Raw genomic sequence first — 18,477 nt, 5'->3', positions numbered from 1 at the left:
TGTCGCACATATTAGCTCTGGTTACACGCTTCCGAAAGGCCCCGCTTAATTCTGCCCGAACGAGCAGGACCCCCGTGCCCCCGACCTGTCCCCAGACGCACGCAGCAGCTCCCTCGCCGCAGCCGGAGGACGCTGCCGACCGCCAGGTCAGCGCCGGCGGCGCGGGGCTGCGCTCCCCGTCCGCCCCCGCGGCCATGGCGCCGCGCCGGCCCGCTCCCGCGGCGCGCTCCCGGCACGCGGCCCCGCTCTGCCCCCGCCGCCGCTCGGGTGCGCGGCAACGCGGCGGGGAGCGGCTCCGGGAGGAGAGGCGGCGCCGCCACACGGTTAATTACGGCCGAGCCGCTCCCGCCGCGGCGGCGGGGAGTCCCCGCGGGCGGGGCCGCCGCAGCCGGGGAGCGCGCGCGCGCGCGCGCTGGGGATTCCCCCTCCGCCCCGCTCGGAACGTTCGGGATTGTTCCCGTGACGTCACAGCAGGGGGGCTCCCCGGCGGCAAGGGAGGGGGGGCCTGGAAACTCCTCCTCGGCGCAGCCGGGGCCCCTGGAAACCCCGCCCCTGGCTCGCGGCGGGGTCCCGCGGCGCCGCCGCTCTCGCGAGGTTTGGGCGCGCAGAGCATTGCGGCTCGGAGCGGCGCCATTTTGGGAGCGCGGCGAGCGGTGCGTGTGCGTGTGTGTGAGTGCGGTGCGCGCGTGGGGGGGCGCGCGCGTGTGCGGGGCGGGGCGGAGCGGAGCCGCGCTCTCGCGCCCGGGACCCTCCGCGTCTTTCGGGGGAGCCGCCGCCGGGCCGGGGCCAGCCCGCCCGCCCGCCAGGTACGGCCTGGCGCCGCCGCGGGCAGTAGCGCGGCGGCGCCGGGGCCGGCGGCCCGTGGGCTGGGGCGGGTGTTGGGAGCGGGCGCGGGGCCGCCCCTTCCGCGCCGTCGGGGGCTCCGCGCCGCCCGCGGAAAGGGCAGCGGGCGCCGATCGGCAGCCACCCCCGCGCCCGGCCGCGGCAGCCGGTTCACGGGCCCGGCGGGCGGCCGCGCGGCGCGGCGGGGGCCCGTGGCGGCGGGTGCCGGGCGGGCGGGCGGCGCGGGCTGGCCCCGGGGAGACCTGCCGGGCCGCGCTGCGTCTCGGCAACAAAAGGCGCCGTCGGGGGGGCGAGGGGGCGGCTGCGTGCGCGGCCCGGACACTTTGAAAACAAACGCGGCCGAGGCCGGCGGGCGGGCGGCTGCCACGGGGCCGCCTGCGCTGTCAGCGCCGCGCGGCTCGGCGCCCCGGCGGGGTGCCCTCGGGAGTCCCCGGCGGCTCCTCGCCCTTCGGGTCTGGGATTTTGTTGGTTCTCGCTTTGCGCTTTTACTGGGTGTTCTTAATCCAGATCAGCGGCTTCCTCTTTTGGTGCCTTTTGTAGCGCCCCCCCCCCCCCTTTTAAGAAGAGGGGGGAAAAAAAGCAAGCCCCTTCCTTTCTGTTTGGTTTTTGCTTCTTAGAAATTGGAAGAGAGGCCTGTGTGTAGAAGGACGGGAGAACCTTTTCACTGTTAGACTGCATTCCCTAATAAATGTCCTTACTTCTTTCTCCAGCATGTGAATGAAGGTTTAACTGATGGTTCTGTGTTCGGCTTGGTGGCCTGATTGCATGTGTCTCCTTGTTAAGATTCAGATTTACGTACTTGTCTAATGTCAATTCAGATCTCGGAGGAAAAAACGATTGTTCTGGTTCTTTTTCCCTTAGGCAATTTGGATTACAAAGAGAGTTCTGGATGTTTGGAGCCTTTTGCTTCAGCTGATAGGGGGAAAGGTGAAAACTGACCTGCAGCAGTTGCTTCATTTGAAAGGGGAGAAAAATATCAGACACTGACCTGGAATTGTTTGTCCAAGTACTTCCTCCTGCAAACGCTTCTGAACCAATCAATACACATCTAAGAAGTGAATTGAAAGTTCGAAGACTTGAGCTTTCTCAAGAAAAGAAGTGCAGAGCAGCTTGCCCTTGGACACTTTTGTCCACATGACATGGATACGTGGCTAAATTTATCAAGTTCTGAATACTTCTGCTGTCAGAATAAAGTGCTTTTTTGTTTTTAGTTACTCTTCTTTTCCAAGCCAAGTTCTGTTTGAGTCATAGGCATAACCAGTTTTGTTAACTGGCTCCAGGTCAAAAGCAGCCTGAGTCACTGGATAGACATTGTTGAAAAGTTTCATGGCAGATATTTTTACTCTTATTTTATTTTTTAGATTTTCTGACATAGCCTTTTTTCATCTTGCAATGAAACCTATTTTCTAAATGAAGAGTCTAATAAAAAATTGTTTATCATTTTTTCTTTTATATTTTATTTAATATTTTTGTTGAAAAATGTTGTTGCCAATAAGCAATATGGTGGTATCTAGATAGCTGTTGTTTACAGATGCCTCTATTATCTGAAGCTAGGAAATGTTCCTCAGTTCAGATGTGAAATTTGGATTTTCAGCTTTACTGTTTGTGGCATAAAAAGTATATTTATTTCACCTGGAGCTGATGCTTCATATAGTGATATGTACATGGAATAAAGAAGAGAAAAAGCTGTGAGGAAAAAAAAAAAAAAAGCTTAAGTCAGAGACTTGGCAAATTTTGGAAATAGCTTTGCGGAATCTAAGCAGAAAGGATGGGTAGCTGATTCTGTGAGGTGAAATCTATGTCAAACAGCTACGAATGTAGTATCAGCAAGAACTTGGGATATTATCTCAAGGAAAACAAACTGGAAAAGTATAAATCACAGAGAACTAACACCTTGTGCAGTCCTCTTGGATTAGGTAAGTATTGTAGTGTTCATTAGTCAATTTACACTTGAGTAAACCTTTTATCAGTGGAATAGTGAAAAAGATGATGCTGGATTTTTTTGAGAAGCTTGAAATGAGCTAGCAGAATCTAATTTTTATTTGCAGTGCTTAATTAGTGGAATGAATATCTTTAAGAAATGGAAGCATATATGTGTTACAGAAGAGAGCAGTGCCTAAGTAGGAGTGTAATTTTGGGGGGACAGGGAAGGAATTAAAAAAAATACGTACTTCTAGACTGAATCCCTAGTTCAGTTATTTTCTCTGTGTTGATAGTGTAATCTTGGGAATGATCTGTTGTGCTCCTTGAACAAGTCTGTTGAAAGGCTTATGCATCTCAGTCTTCACATTTGTATTAGACATTTTTCAGCATGAAGGTCTCATAATGTAGCATGACTTTTTTTTTTCCACCTCCTCCCACACTTATGGCAGCTAAATATTCATTACCAAAAACTTGTTTACTGCATATGCAAAGTTTTCTTTTCTTTAAGTAGTTTGATGTTTTAAGGTTGTATTCAGGGTAATTTCCTATTCTGTGATGGGAATGAATATGAATCTAGTTTGAAATGATAGCATAATCAAAAACTGTTTGGAAGGGTTCAAGTATCAGCAGGCTAGTTAACTAACCAATTTTACATGTTCTTATTATTAGAAGTATTGCTATTTACCCCCCAACTTTCCTCCCAAGTAGGGGAATGTTTCTGGAAATGGATATAGTTTAAATACTGAAATAAATGTATTTACAATAATTTCTCTGCAGGTTTGCTTTCAGCTGAATTGCTACTTCCTCAAAGAAAATTAAGATGGACAGAACAACTTAATTCAAAAGTCAGTGGTAATTTTATTAAATTCTTCACCCCTCCCCCGTTATTCATAAAGCTTTAAATAATTAAAGCATTATTGGGTAGACTGTAGGCTGAGTGTCTGGTAAAGGTGACACATATACCTTAGTAGCCACCTTTTCTTAAAGTTTTTCAGAGCTTCTGCAATACTGAAGTACCAGTAATACTGAGCAATTAAAACAGTTGGATCTCTAAGAACACTGCAAAGATGTTTGGGAAGGTGCCTTGTATTAAAGCCTAGTAGAAAAGTAACTTTAAGTGTGAGAAATGGAGTGTAGGAATTACTGTGGTAGGTTTTTTTTTCTTTCCCTGTAACTTATTTTGACCACAAGTAAAAGACTTGCATTTAAATCAATATTTTAAATAAATTTCTGGGATCACTGAAGTAATTCTGTTGTGAGCTGTCTTGTCAGTATCTAAAAGTTGATCTAGCTTCAGTATTTTGGTTTCTTTGAATGACCTTGCTGTTTTGTTGTTTTAACTTCTGTTTTAATTTTGCTATTTTGAAAACATGAAGACTGCTGAACATAAATAGGAGTCTGTTTCTAGTCTCTTGTGGCTGTGGCTTGGGGCTCTCCTACATCGAGTCTCTTACTGTGGCTGGGAATTGACTGCTTAGACTGTGTGAACTGAGCCACATACAGAGGAAGCAAACCGAAATACTATCTTCCTCCTCCTTTTAGTTGGAGTAGTTTGTGTTTTGCTTCAAACCGTTTGGTAAATGGAAAGAATACAAGCATAAGTGACCATCTCATTAAACTTTGTCTATGGTTTGCCCATCACATAGTAATACAAGTGCCTCTTAACTCCTAGAAAAAGTGATACTTTTTCCAAGCTATTAACTTGCAGTGGTATGAGAAACTTGCACCCCTTGACAAGGGATTTTCACTGAAATCAGGGAGCTGCATCCCCTGCTGTGAAACACTTAATGTTTAGAGTGACTTCTTTCTCTGGACTCTTTCTCTTCTTGATGTGTTGAAAAGTTTGCCTTTTAGTCTTGTTAAATTAACTCTTTTGTTGGCTGCTGGTAGGAGAGCTGCTTTTTTTCTTTTTTTTTCCCTCCTCTTTTCACTGTTTTTTTTTTTTTTACTTCAGAATTGCAGATCTAATTTGTATACATATGTATTTGACAGAGTCAGGTGCGCTTTACTGCTGCGTCTGTGTACCGTGAGCAAAATTCACAGTATTGGGTCCATTGAGGAGAAAATGCCTAGCATGCTGGTCTATTTTAATACCTTTTTTAGGTTTTTACTTGTACAATGCTGATAGTCTGCTAAGTGATTTGCAGACAAGTATGAAGATAAGGTCCTTGCCCCTGAGAGCTTATACTCTAAGCCTTCTTGTAAACATAGCTTTTTTTACTGGAGTAATGTCAGCAGCTTGATACAGTTATTCTGGTAAAATCCTATAATGGGTACATTTGTACTGTAAAGGCGTCTTAAATGGTGTAGGTTGCTTTAGTGTAGGAATGAACTGTGGTGTTGGAAGCTTTTAAGTGTAAGCAGAGTTTAAACTTGCAACAAAGCTGAAGTGTAGTTAAATCTATAAAGTGATGTAGGGAAACTGTGCAGATATTTAGATTTATTAGTACTTTACAAGCTAGTATACTTTAAGCTATTTTTTTTTCTATTGCGAGTTTCCTCTGCTGAAAATGTGAGGATATAACAGTTTGACAGTGTTGGTTCATGGAGGACTTCTGGAGTTCTTAGTACTGAAAAGGAAAAAGAGCAAGTTCCGCTCTGTTGAAAGAATTACTTGCAGACCTTACTTAAAGCAAACATGAATGAGATTTAGCATGCTTTTTATTTTTTGTTAGTGTGTTTTTTGTGCAGTAGTATTACACAGTAAGTGATAAGCTGTATGTAGAGGGGAGAAGTCTGGTGCCATGAACTCTTCTACAATAGTTTCCTTTCCTACTTTGGGTAAGCATACTCTGGGAAACAGTAGAAATTGTCTTTCTGCATTATACACTTGGTATATGTCAAAACTACCACCTTTTTTTAACTGCTTTTTCTTAAGATTCCTTGTGAAGACTCCGAAGTGCAGAAGCATTCCCAGTGATTTTGTTGCATAATGTATGTTGAACTAAGTGGCAATTTTATTGCACCAATGCTTCAGCTTTTGGACTTTGACACTTGCAGAGGAAAAGAGATCAGTACATATGTATCTTCCTCCTATATGGTACTGCAAGTGTAGAATTTCAAGCAGAAGGAACCTAGTTGTATTTTCCCTTTAAATATGAAATTATTCTGTGTTATGAAGTAGTTCTTCTATTCTTAGATTCTGCTACAGTGGAAGAAGCTTTTTGGAATAAAAGTAATGAACAAGTCATTCTAAGCTTTCTTGTTAACTTTGACTGTTCCTAAAATATCTGTTTTAAAAGGTGTTTTGATTTCCGTGACAGTAATATATTTGATTCAGAGAAGTGTCCTAATCCGTGTTGCTCATAAAGCATATTTAAATGATATCTATATATGAAAGTGGACTGTGTGATAAAGAGCAGGGACATGTTTGGGATTTTCAGAACATGAATGTCTTACAAAGTATGCTGACGTTTTAGATCCTTATACAAGACAAAGGTAGTGCTCTTCAGTTGAGTCATCCTCTCATCAGGTACTTGAGTGCTAGGTAGAAACAGGTTTTTTTTTTCTTTTCGCTATGAAGTTAGGTTTGAGGGCTGTGTCTGTACTAGAGAATGTGTTGGTTTAAATGATTGAAAAATTGACTAACGTAGTTTGGCTCCATATACTCATTTCTCAGCGTGGCATATGACTTTAGAAGGTGTTCAGATAGTTCTGACATAGTGCATCCTCCCACCCCTGGTGGTCTGCTGGTAACCGTAGTTTTCATACTTTTTTTTTTTTTTTTAGACAAGATAAGAGGTAGGAAAAAAAGAATGGATATTTTCCTTTAATCTTCCTTATTGTCCAGTGCGAAAATTTGTGTCAATACAGTTGGATGGTGGGAACAGTGAAACTGAAACTGCAGATTTTAGTTGGTCTACAGTAGCACAGTTGAGAGGAGAGGGGCTTCAACTGGACTGTTAGAAACTTAATATCTGTTGAACCTGTGGGAGAGAAAATGTTTAAAGGTTCGACTCCCTTTCAATTAGAGATGAGAATTGCTGACAATGCATTTCTGAGAACCAAAGAAGTTGAGAGAATTATCGTATCCAAACTTCACTTTATTCGTAAATTTGCTGATGTTTGTAAGCCCTCTTGTACATTGTAATGGGGATGGACACCCCTATGTTGCTTTCAAAGCATTAAAGGTTAACTGTAAAGATTTCAGCTGATTCTGTTAGGGGTGTGGCTGTGCATTTAGGTGGAGAAAAGATGAGGGAAATAATCTTCAGGTCAAATAGTCATGCTTTTGCAGAAAATTTTGATTAGTAGAAATAATGTTTTGAGTTTGAAAAACTCTGCAAAGTTTGTGTTTGGACAGCAAAATAACTTGAAATTAACTAGTTTGCTTTGTTCAAGCTAAATGAATGACAGAGCAAGCAAGGTCTCTAATAAGACATGCCTTCAAAAAGGGAATAAAAATTGAAATGTACAAGGTCTTAGACCAGAAGTATTGTTTGAAACAAACTTTTTTTCAAATTAGTGCTGCTCTTGACTAGCGGTAATGGGGAAGGGCACATCACAAAAGAAATTTGATGTTTTAAGAGAAAATGTTTTGCAACAGAAGGAAAAATTTTTGGAATTAGATTATTTTAATTGTCCACTTAACTTTAAAAAATTACGAACATTTTAATTCATAAAGAAGAGAGACTGTGTCATCTGATAGGGGGGACTTGAGCATATAGTGTCTTTGCCTAGTTAAAAGCAAAATTTTGTCGTTGCCATACTGGCTAATGCTAGATCAGGTGAAGCAAGTTTTCTGAAGCTGGCCCAAGATGGAGAACTGTAGGCTCTGCAGCTTGGTTGTTCAAGAGTTGCTCTGTTTTGGTGAGAATTTTGCCTGATTATGATATTTTTTCCAGAAAACTTCTGACCTTGGCAAATAGCTTTCTCTTTAGTTGTCGTGAAATGCAGTACAGTCAGTTTAATACATCTTTGATAGGGAATATTCTGTTCCAGTTCCCTTCTAGAAAATTGTGTCCCTCCCTTCCCTTCTTGTAGATGGTAAATCTTTTTTAAAATGTCATATGGACTTGGTTAGTGGGCCCCTCTGAATTTCACATATGCTTGGTTTATCTTCCTGACTGAAGAATTTGAAATACTTGCTGTAGCTGATAACCAGGGAAGAAGAACAGCAGAAAGAGCAAGGAGAAACTTGAGCCACTGACTAGTATATAACTCTGTATACTTCATCTAGTGTGTCATAACAACGCTTAGTATATTGTAGAGTGTAATGCAAGATGCTGATGGCTTACAACCTTCTTTTGCCCCATTTGCAAATATTAAGCTAAAAATTAGATGACAGGTGAGGGTGGATTATCAAATGAGCTTGCAGCTGAAGGGTGGAGTTCAGGTTCCCATGCACTGTGGTGTGCCATACTTATGGTAATAGTAACCTGTGAGACAGTAGGTGAAAGAGCATAGGGTATGCATACATGGTAATTCTGTGTTTTCTGAAGACTGTGTATGTATGTGCAAATATCCATGTGCTTTTTAACATCTTTATGCTGCTCCTGAATTTTTCTATGCAAATCTATGACAGGTTTTTAACTGGTCTTTAGGGAGCATTGAGAGATTTGAATTCATATATTCCTTTAAGATCAAGCTTCAGGAATTCATGGCTTAAAGCTTCTCTAATTTTTTCTGTTAATAAGCTTACTACTTCACTTGAATAGGTAAGAATACCTGAAGCTTGTGAGTTTATAATTGCCTTTTATTTTAATTTTCTTCTAACAATCTCTGAAATAATTTGTGTTACAGAAACTTTCTCCTGTAAAATTTTTCAGGATATCCAGAGTGTGTGAAAAGTATCCCAGCTGAAAACACAGAGCTATTTTTCCTCATCTCTAGCTTCTAGTGGGCTTGTTTCAGCTGCCAGGGTTTTTGTACTTTTTAGTATTACTTTAAAAATGATTTTTCCTATAAAATTTTAGTCAGCTCCGTTTAAATGGAATTAATTTAATAAGGTAAATTCCTGAGTTGGACAAACCATATGATCTTTTCATAAATTAAACTTTTAGATTCTTGATGTTTTGGCTATTTTATTATGGTATTGACCAGCTTTTCCCTTACTTCAGTGATGCCACCAATTTAAACTGTGTCTTCCTTCTAGTGACATGAAAAAGCTAAGCTTTTTTTATTATGATAGTTCGAACAAGTGATGCCATCATGGACTGAGTGTATTTTACCAACAGTAAAAAAATCTGTCTTAATTATTGAAGACAACTTTCTGAGCTAGAGCAATATTTTTATTTCACATGTTGAAGAGGCTTTACCTCCCTCACAATGAGAACAGAGGTTGGATCTTTTCAGAACAGCACAGGGACTGTCCTTCCTCTGCCAGCTAAATACTGGTTAGACAAGTTAAACAACATGCCCTTAAAATTGGGTGGGGATGGTCTCTGATCTCATGTCCTTGTCATCTTAAATGTTCTGATATGCTTTCTTCTGTTTTAGAGTATGTGCATTTTCTTTTCTTATTTTCAGGTAACTGTCAGAAAATTGTTTGTAGAGATGTTTCTTCAAGTTCTTATGACAGCAGAAGACAGCATTGCTTAGGGGGTAGTCTGCATAGGAGTTTTACGCTCTTTGAAGGAATTACCAGAAAAGCAGTTGTCTTTAAGTCCTTTGCAACTGTTTTTCTTAAGTCTGGCACAAATGTTCCAAGAGAACATCTAGAGAGCTATTTTGGGGCCCACAATCAGGTTCGACAAGTTACATGAAGGGAAGAATCTGCCTCTTCTCAAGTGTTTCAGAACACTCTTGGGCTATATTTTAAATGCAATTACAGCAGTGTAGTTGTTCGTGCTATATTTATGCTGATGGGAAAGGCTTGAGCATAGGAACTCCTAATTATTGTATAGTAGTCTATATTTGAGTATTATGTAGGATATATATATATAGAGAATACTGTACATGTGATTGTTACTGCCTGTGTATAGATATGCTGTCTGATCCTAAGGAGGTTCAGTGTTTAAAACTGTCACCTATTTTCTAAGGTATCAGAGCAAGAGGTGAGCTACTAAAGAAAATTTTATGATTAAGTTACAGGATAAAACTTCTTGATATTCTAAGTAAATACAAGTTAGTCTTTTTGAACATTTGTAAGTGGTATGTCTTAATTTTTCAAAAGATGCTTTCCAATTTTAGAACTAGTAAGCAATTAAGCATGCTTTCCTATTTACCATTTTGTGAATGTGAAGACAGTCAGGGAGACACTATCTTTGTTAATGCCATTGACAGAACTATCAGAACTATTGACACAGTAGTAGACAATGTGCTCTCAAAAGGATGTTGTAAGGTAGCACGTTTCTTTACAAGGAGAGGCTTAAGGTTTGTAACCCTGTCTCTGATAAGCTGAAGAGTTACGTTTTCAGTTGAGACATCTCTACTCTAACCTTTATTTTCCAAGGTCTATATCTGTTAAAGGGTAGTGTTACATGTTTTAAAGCTTGATTCTAATGCGTCACAAAATTGTGGTCGTGTTTATAGTTAAATATAAAAACAAAATGCATTTAGCCTTGCATTTTTTTAAGAGCTACTTAAACCATTAAAAAACAAAAATGAAAATCTCAACAAATCACAATAGTTAAATGTCAATACAAATTACATTATATGCCACAGTTGTTTCAGCACTCTGTTGTTTAAAAATCAGATACACTTTTTCTTATTTGGCCTGTTTATAGAAAACAAAACAACTAAAATTCAGAATGTTTGGATTGCACCTACTTCCTCCATTCTCTGTCCCTGCAGTATCCTGGAATATCGCTTCTCTCCCCATCCTCCCTCCTCCTTGTCTGTGGGTTTTCCCATCCTCAGCTTGCTGATACTCTGTCCATGTAGGCGGCCAGTGCAGGTTCCGCTGAGAAGGATTTTTATGAGAGTCACTTTTCCAACTCCTGATGAGTGCTATGCAGCTCGAGATGCTGTTTGTCTATTCCTGGTCTTGTGTAAGTGTACAAATTCTGAGAGAAGGTTTCTGATGCTAGAAAGATCTAATGAATAGAAATGAAGCTAGAAAAAATTCTGGAAGAAGGAATGTGTTTATGTTAGGGTAACAGCGATCAGTTAAATTTATCTTTGTATAACTAGTTCATTCAAGGAGTCCGTAACCTTTGTTTCCTTGTCCGTATTTTAAAGCCAGGTTGGAGATCTCTGTAAATGAAATTACTGTTGTTCATCTGTGTTGACAGGTGCAGCGCAGGAGACATTATATGAATTTCTGGTATATGAAGGAAGTCCGGTTAGACCATAATGGTTCCAGTATCTGATTCTGTTGTTTTTGTTTGTTTTTTTGTTTGTTTGTTCCCTTTAAGGCTTTGTCTTTTCTATTTATTTCCAGCCTCTTATAGATGTCTGGTATGGGGAGGGAGGATGGGGGTGGGGAGGCAGACCTTTCTAGGTATAACTCTTTGCCTTATCTTTTTGCTCCATGGCTTTTGCCAGCATAACTGCTTCTTCGTTTATCAGTGTAGCTAAGTGAGTTAATAAATCCACCTGATTCTGTCTGTAGCGACTCTGCAGTTACCCTGTCTGTAAATGAGTCTGATATGTGTCTGCATTGTATTCTGATTTTTAGTATGCTATGCAGAGATATGAGTGGGACTAACAGATGTTTGCTTGGATTCTACACTATGCTTTGCTGATAATGCTCTTACTCTTCACTAGTTGTTGGAAACTGCTGCCCTGTATTTCTGACCTGCCTATCTAGTGAAATCCTTCAGGAGTGAAGGAAGGTGTAATCTGTAACTGGACATATTTATGTCCCCAATTTAGGACAAATACTCTTCCCCCCCCCCCCCCCCCCCCCCCGGTGAACACGAGGGAAAACGTTCTATTCTTGCTGCAAGAAACTGCACATTTTACTAAAATGTGAGTGCTTATGTTTGTTAAACCTAAGATGTATTACATAACAGTCTCAGGTAGTTTGTTCAACTGGTTCTCCTTTATCTGTGTATTTCACGCCCGTTTTATGTGTTAACCACATGGAGGCCCTTAGCTTCCAAACAAGCTTTGTAAGCAAAACTTAGATGTTAGTCATTTCAGCTGTTGCATACTTTTCCCAGTATTAGTGGATTAAAGTTTGCATCTGATGTTAAAATTGTAACATAAGATGAAGCCTGAAGAAGCAATTTGTTATAAATTCACCCGCAAGTTCATCAGTATAGTCTGTTTTTTTGCTTTTTTGTACTATGCTGAATTTTATCTGCTCTATTGCAGAAAAAATTAAGAATTCAATTTATATATTGATTGTGGTGTGTTCTTCACATTTAAAATATTTGATTTTTAGACACTATGTTGGCTTAAAGGAGCGTAGTTCAGTGGGGGGAGAGGGAGGAAAAAACTGCATAAACTTTATTCTTGTGTAGCTACATCATAAGATGGGGAAAGATGGATTCATTATTACAGTATTATCTTTGTATACATGTGTTATAAGTTAAACTGCTTAATTACAATTATTAATTTCTGACTTTGAAGCATAATAACAATTGGCAAAGATTCAAACATTTGTGTTAGTGTTCGAGAATCTTGTTCTTTAGATATTTAAAACTACTACACTTCTAGCCTCAGTCTGCTGTGACCGTTATCTTGTGATTCTCACGATGTTTTGGATTAACAGACATCTCATTTCTCAGTGGAATTCACTCCTTAACAGATATTCATAAACGCTGTTTAATACCTCATAGGCCCTCTTTTGGTGATGAAGCAAGCCAAGTTCTTTTCTTAGTCTTTTCTTGACCCTGATCACTAAAATAGTTCCTTGTTGTATTCAGTAAAGTTCTGAATTTCAGAATTTTTGCTTTAAATGTGATCATGTTCTGCGGTGGTACTCTTACTCGCACAAAAAAAATAGTGCATGGAAAACTGACCATACTGTTTCAGATTTGGGGTATAATAGGGTAATAATTAATTAATAGGGTCAGCACAAGTTAATGTTAGGAGTTGTTTCTTTAGGTCAGTCTTTATTGTTGTTGTGAGTTGGCTCTAGATTTTTTTCTTAGCTTTTTCACGGAAGTGTTGATTTCTAATTCATATAATTGCTCTCTACTATACTTCTCAAGTGTTGCCTTTATTTTAAGGAAGGGTGATACATTGCATTTTCCCGGCTACTTTTCAGAGGCAAATAAGTGAAAAATGAGTGCTTCCAGCTACTTTAACTGGTGAAAAATACTTTGTTACAAAAGAACCCTACCAACCAAACAATAAAAAAAAAAAAATCTCTTTGGATGTTGGCTCAGCATACTTGGTGCAATGTTTTTCTTATTTCAGTTGCTACTGTGGCTCAAAGTTGTGTTACTGAGTTATCTTTATAACAAATATCTTCACTGTACATCTTTTGAAACATCATCGTTTGACGTTTGCTGCCTTATCGTTGAAGATCCCCACAAAAATTAATAAATTTAATTTTGTATAATTAAATATTAGGCTATTGGAGCAATTGTTGCATGCTACCTAAAACAAATGCTTTACAGGCTTCTCTCATATGCCCCACAATAAGCAAAATTGAAGAACAGTTGAAAATTGAAGAACAGTCTCTTTGCTGCAGAATATTCTGCTATCCACATACACAGCAAAACATAAAATTTAGATGAATTTATGCACTGTCTATAGAAGACAATCTTTCTGAAGTCACTGTGCAATTCTTGAATCGAATGTTGGGGATCATTCCTGAGATTAAATTGAATATTTTGAACAGTCTGATTGAAGAGACTTGAATGCATTTGAATGTTAATCATATGAGGATAGCAGTATTTCAGTACCTTTTTTATTCTTGCCTTTTTAAAATTGTGCAACTCTGCTGCTTCAGTAATAGACAGACTGAACCAAGATAGCATTTTTGACTTCTTATTAGAGAATGGCAGCTGTATTTTTGAGGCTGTGCTACTAGAATTAAACTAAATGATGAATTTTGGGCCTAATCTTTTGTTCTCAAAAGAGATTCTGAAAGCAGTGGAGGCATTGTGTTAGGGTCTGTGCAATTTCCCTGAATAAGCTTAATTCTGATAGCAGTTTTAATGTGAGGAAAACAACAGCTGTTCCATCGGTGTTAATGAAGTAGCTGATCTGTTGTATGGTGTATGTGTAAGAGAAGACTTGCTAGCAGTCACCTGAGTTCTTCATAGTCTGTCAGTACAATTAAAGCAGATTCTTGTAAATGCTTGTATGGGTGCTATTAACCCTCATTCTGTTTTTAGTTAAAAGTAGGACAGTTGTCCCATGTTTGTGAAAGGCAGAAGTGTTCTACTAAAATAAAATTGCTTTAGTATCCACATAGTAGTGGGGAAACCAACTGTCGAAGATCAGTGTTACTTATCAGCCATAGCAGCTCCTCAGCCTTTGTAAAGGCAACTCTTGTTTGGTGTCAAGTTGGAAACATGTATCTAAATTTCTGCAGAGCTCTTCTTGTATTCAGTGTTTTCATTAATAACTCCAGTATTGAAATGCTACGAAATTTGTAGATGGTACTAATCTGGGTAGAAGTTGCAAGTGCTCTGGAGGATGTAGTATACAGAAATGTCCCAGACTGCTGGCTTAAGAAGTAATGTAGCTCAATAGCAGCAAAAAAGATTTGGGTCAGATCTTATAGAAGAAACTTTTCTGATGGTGGAAGAGTAGTTCAGTACTGGGACACATTGCAGTCTGTGTCATTGGTTTAACTTAAACTGAAAAGCAACCGAAAATCAAACTGATGTTTGGCAACCAAGCTGACCGTGAATTGTTTAAGGCAAATATAGCCTGAGGCAGTAGAGTAGTTTTGTTGACCTTCCATTCTTGCTTTTTGTGATGTTGTGTTCCTTTTCAGGAAGATATTTTTGGTAGAGTGTCCTAGGGCTAGCTAATATTTGCTAGGTCATTAAAACAGAACTCATGCTTGTAGTGAAAATCTGTTTATTTTAGTGACATTATCAAAAAACCTTTTTAGAGGTTTTAATTGAAGAACTGAAAATATGGAGATTTGAATCATAGTTTGTGAATAAACATTTAAGTCTGCATTAAAGGATTTAAACCTGCATTTAAGCTGCAGACAAAGGTTGGTAAAAGTTTTCCAGTCCTGGGATACTTGGTGGTCACCAGGTCTCACCTCAACTTTTAATTAAGGTTAAAAAAATTAAAGCTAGGAATATTAGTGAGTTAAGCATAAACTCTTCTCATGACAGTTGGATAGATAGTAGTATTGAAAAACTTGGCTAGTTTTGTTTAAACAGTAAGATTAATATATTAAGAAATCACATTGTTAGTGCCTTTGTTGTCCCACTCCTGATAGTTGATTCACCAATAACTTGATAATGTATTTTGGATTCTAATGTTCTCAATGGATTTATGCTGAGTCTCTCCACTTGTTTTTTAGACTGTGAGTACCTTGGTCTGAAGATCTGTTTTTTGTGCCAATCTTCCAATACCGATATCTGCCTCATCCTTTCTAAAGATTTAGTGATTCTTCAACTAGGAGATGCGAGCTGTGTATGAAGGAAGGGGAGTTATGCAGAGGTAGAATACACGTTTGTTTGGTGCCCCGAAGCAAATGCACATAGATATTTAATATGTTTTCAGTAGCTGAATATCTAACTGTGTGTATATCACACTTAAAATACTTCTGAATCATTAATAACTGCGCTCACTACAGACCGTGGTTCAGATGTCCTTGTAATTTAGGTAGTTCCATCCATTTCTTCCCTTTCTGTGCTATAGTTCAGCTTCAAATTATATGGGTAACATTATCTTGTATTTTTTTGCTTACTGAGTGATGTTTTCCCATCTGTGAGGAGAACATGGAGTAGAAGAAGTACTCTTGGGTCTTAACATCTTAAGCCATTCTCTTGCCCATTCTTCTAATGGTCTTCTCTCATGATCAAAATCTGGCAGGATTTCTTGCTGGGAGGGACCTGACCTGAAGTGGTCAGTTATCTGCGGTAAGCCACAAAATGTATTGCATCTCAATGCTTGTGCAATAATATTAGTAATTTAACTGTTAACTTAGTAAACTAAGTAAATTAAACAAGATACTATATTTTGGTTTATTTTTAATAGTTTTTACTGGCAGACTCTGGTGTTATCTTCAAAGTCTGCCTTTTTTTCTGTTTGCAGAAGTTTAAACCTAGTATAATTTTGCATACCGAGTACAGGAAATTAACTGATTTAACATGTCTAAATGTGTTTTTTCATGGCGGCAGATTAGTTTGAGTTAGAAGAATGAGTGCAAGTGTTTGAGCAGATAGTTGCTTTTTGGGATGTCATTCATTACCTTTGAGTTGTTACTGGTAATGAAGAAGATAGTTCATCTACAGAAGCTTTTTATTTTGTTAGAAAATGCTGTTTGTTTGGAGGGGAGGGAAGACAGCTTTTCCAGGGAAAAAAAAAGTGAAACTAGAGAATTTTACTGGATTTTCAGAAGTGTTTCTGGAATTGTATGTCCTGTTTCCATTGAGTCTAGAGAAAATCTGGGAGTTTTTGTGGCCGTGAGCATCCAGTCTTTTCATGAAAAACCTTAGTATGGCCTCTGAGATGAACTTTTAGAAACTAACTTGAAAAATTAGCTTCTCCTAGTAAACGAATGAAATAGCTCTCTAATCCATTCCAGACAGGACCAGAAAATATTTCACAAGCTAATTTTGCCACAGCTTTCTCATCTGGCCTCACACAAGATGCCTCATATTTTTTATTTCCTTTTATAAATGAGGTGAATGGTATGGTTCTGTTTTCAATACCTGTAAAATATTAGTGTGATACTTTGGTATTAAAAGAGCAAGTGTGCTGCCATAATGACAGATGAAACTATGTTAGATTAAAAAACAGATTTGTTTGACAAAATAGTACTAGAAAACAGAAGGGAAATAATGATCGAAACACCATGAGTATAATAATCTATTAAGATAAACATCTGAAATGTACTAATTTCTTGGTTTTTTCCAATTACAGGGACTTGCCATGAGGTGCTGAAGCCTTGTTTCACTGATTCGGAGAGACTGGACCTAAATGGCGCAGCATGACTTTGCTCCAGCCTGGCTTAATTTTCCTACTCCGCCATCATCAACAAAGGTATGTTCTTGTCTGTCCTTTTGAATAGACAATCTTATTAAAGAAGTTTAAATGCTATCACCTCAATCATAGTAAAAATATAAATCTCTTTATGAATACATGAAGAGTGATAACAGATGTCTTCTAGTAAATCTTGCTGTGATGTTTTAAGTAGTTGGACCTCGGTTGTCAAGTTTGTATCTCTTTTTGTCCATGCTGCTGAGTTCAAGAAAAGAAATATGTGCTTGGACACATTGTCAGAACTGTTGTTAGGTTGAGTTTACTTTCATCAGTAATTTAAGCTGAATTGCTGTATTTTTGTACTAAAAGAAATGAGACGGGTATATGTTATCTCTTTAGTGTCCTATACCTTTCACAGAAAAGCATTTATTCTGTCATTTGAATGTTTCTTAAAAAAAAAGTTGAAATAGACTTTCCGAAAGGTCTCTTCAGTTGCTAGTGGGATGCTTGTGAGTGCTGCTGAGGTGTGGTGCTTTCAAATAGTTGTGTCTCCTTCCTGTGGCTGTTTTATCTACAGTGCCTTATTCACCTTATGCAACAGGACAGTTAGCTTGGGAATAAGAAAGTGCAATCCCTGAATCATTAGGACTTGTAAGTGTTCTAGGAAGACTTGAGTATGTCTGTGTCATCTAAGTGTTCCTTAAGTTTTTGCTCTCTGCCTTATGCTCCTACATTTCTTTAAAAAATCTTCGGTAAATGCAGAAGCAGAGGCAGCACTGGATATTTCAAATTACTGTCATTTGTTAGGTTTCTTAACAGAGAAATAAAACAATCTTCATTATAAATCCTTTTGAATGCAATGTCCACAGTGGTCTGCAGCTCTGAGAATGGCATTGCCTTGTTTTAATGTATTTATGTAACTTTCTTGTCCTTCATATCCATGCAAAATAACCCCTATAAACTTACTTCTGTATGCTTGTGCTATTGTTAAATGCGGAGTCAGTGTTAGTTGTGTCCTCTTTGCTTTATTTAAGTGTATGTACATTATATATGAACATTCATATGCACTTGCATTTTTTAAAGATGAGTCGTTGAGTTGAGTCATCATATTCCTCTTATTTCTTTCTTCTGCACTGATCTAGCTATCTTTGTTTAGTATCGTCTTTAAGCAACTGTCAGTTGTCTTTCTGGGAACATTAGGCCTATGTGTTCCTAGATGGTAACTGGGGTCTGTTTATTTTTATTCTGTTTGATTTCTGGAATATTTAACTGCTTTTGATCTCCTTTTTCCAATTTAATAGATTTCTACCTACAGGAACAGTCATCAGAGGTTAGATTAAGATGGTGTCACACTTACGCAACAGTCTTTCTCTGCATATTTCAAGAATCTGCTGGAAGAAATTTACCTGCACACTTAAAATGTCAATAGAGCAGGATAAAAATAAGTTCCAGCACTACCTCAGAACTATCTGAATCTATTTTTTTTTCCCTTTGCCACTTCCTTCCTGAATTGTGGGAAATGTCGTTGTAAGCATCTGTTGTGGATCTTGCGCTCTCCCGTGAATCTTTGCCTCAAGGGATTTAGGGTAGGCTCTCTTATTTTTTTGGAAAAGCTTAACAGTAGGTTACACAGGAGCTTTCTCAATTATGGTTTTTGTGCATCATCTTACACTTTTTGAAATGGCGCTTATTTCCTGGCTTCACCTGTTCCCTTGTGATTAGCCTTTCATGATATACAGCACATTTGGACAT

The 18,477-nt window shown here is 39.2% G+C and overlaps 1 protein-coding gene across 7 annotated transcripts in view; it reads left to right on the top strand.

Moving 5' to 3' along the window:
* Window positions 1-507: 507 nt before the first annotated feature.
* Window positions 508-18,477, top strand: part of LOC135325079 (vasculin) — a 34,234-nt gene continuing 16,264 nt past the window's right edge. Inside the window, exons 1-5 of one of the 7 annotated variants that reach the window (XM_064502551.1) lie at window positions 508-653; window positions 1,705-2,759; window positions 3,544-3,611; window positions 15,098-15,237; window positions 16,666-16,785. In XM_064502551.1, coding sequence (XP_064358621.1) covers window positions 16,723-16,785 — 63 coding nt within the window. In that variant the 5' untranslated portion in view covers window positions 508-653; window positions 1,705-2,759; window positions 3,544-3,611; window positions 15,098-15,237; window positions 16,666-16,722. The other 6 variants (XM_064502547.1, XM_064502549.1, XM_064502548.1 and 3 more) reach the window with 6 other exon arrangements.

The sequence above is a fragment of the Dromaius novaehollandiae genome, chromosome Z, assembly GCF_036370855.1.
Source record: "Dromaius novaehollandiae isolate bDroNov1 chromosome Z, bDroNov1.hap1, whole genome shotgun sequence".
Lineage (NCBI taxonomy): Eukaryota > Metazoa > Chordata > Aves > Casuariiformes > Dromaiidae > Dromaius > Dromaius novaehollandiae.
This window is presented reverse-complemented; position numbering and strand designations above follow the sequence as displayed.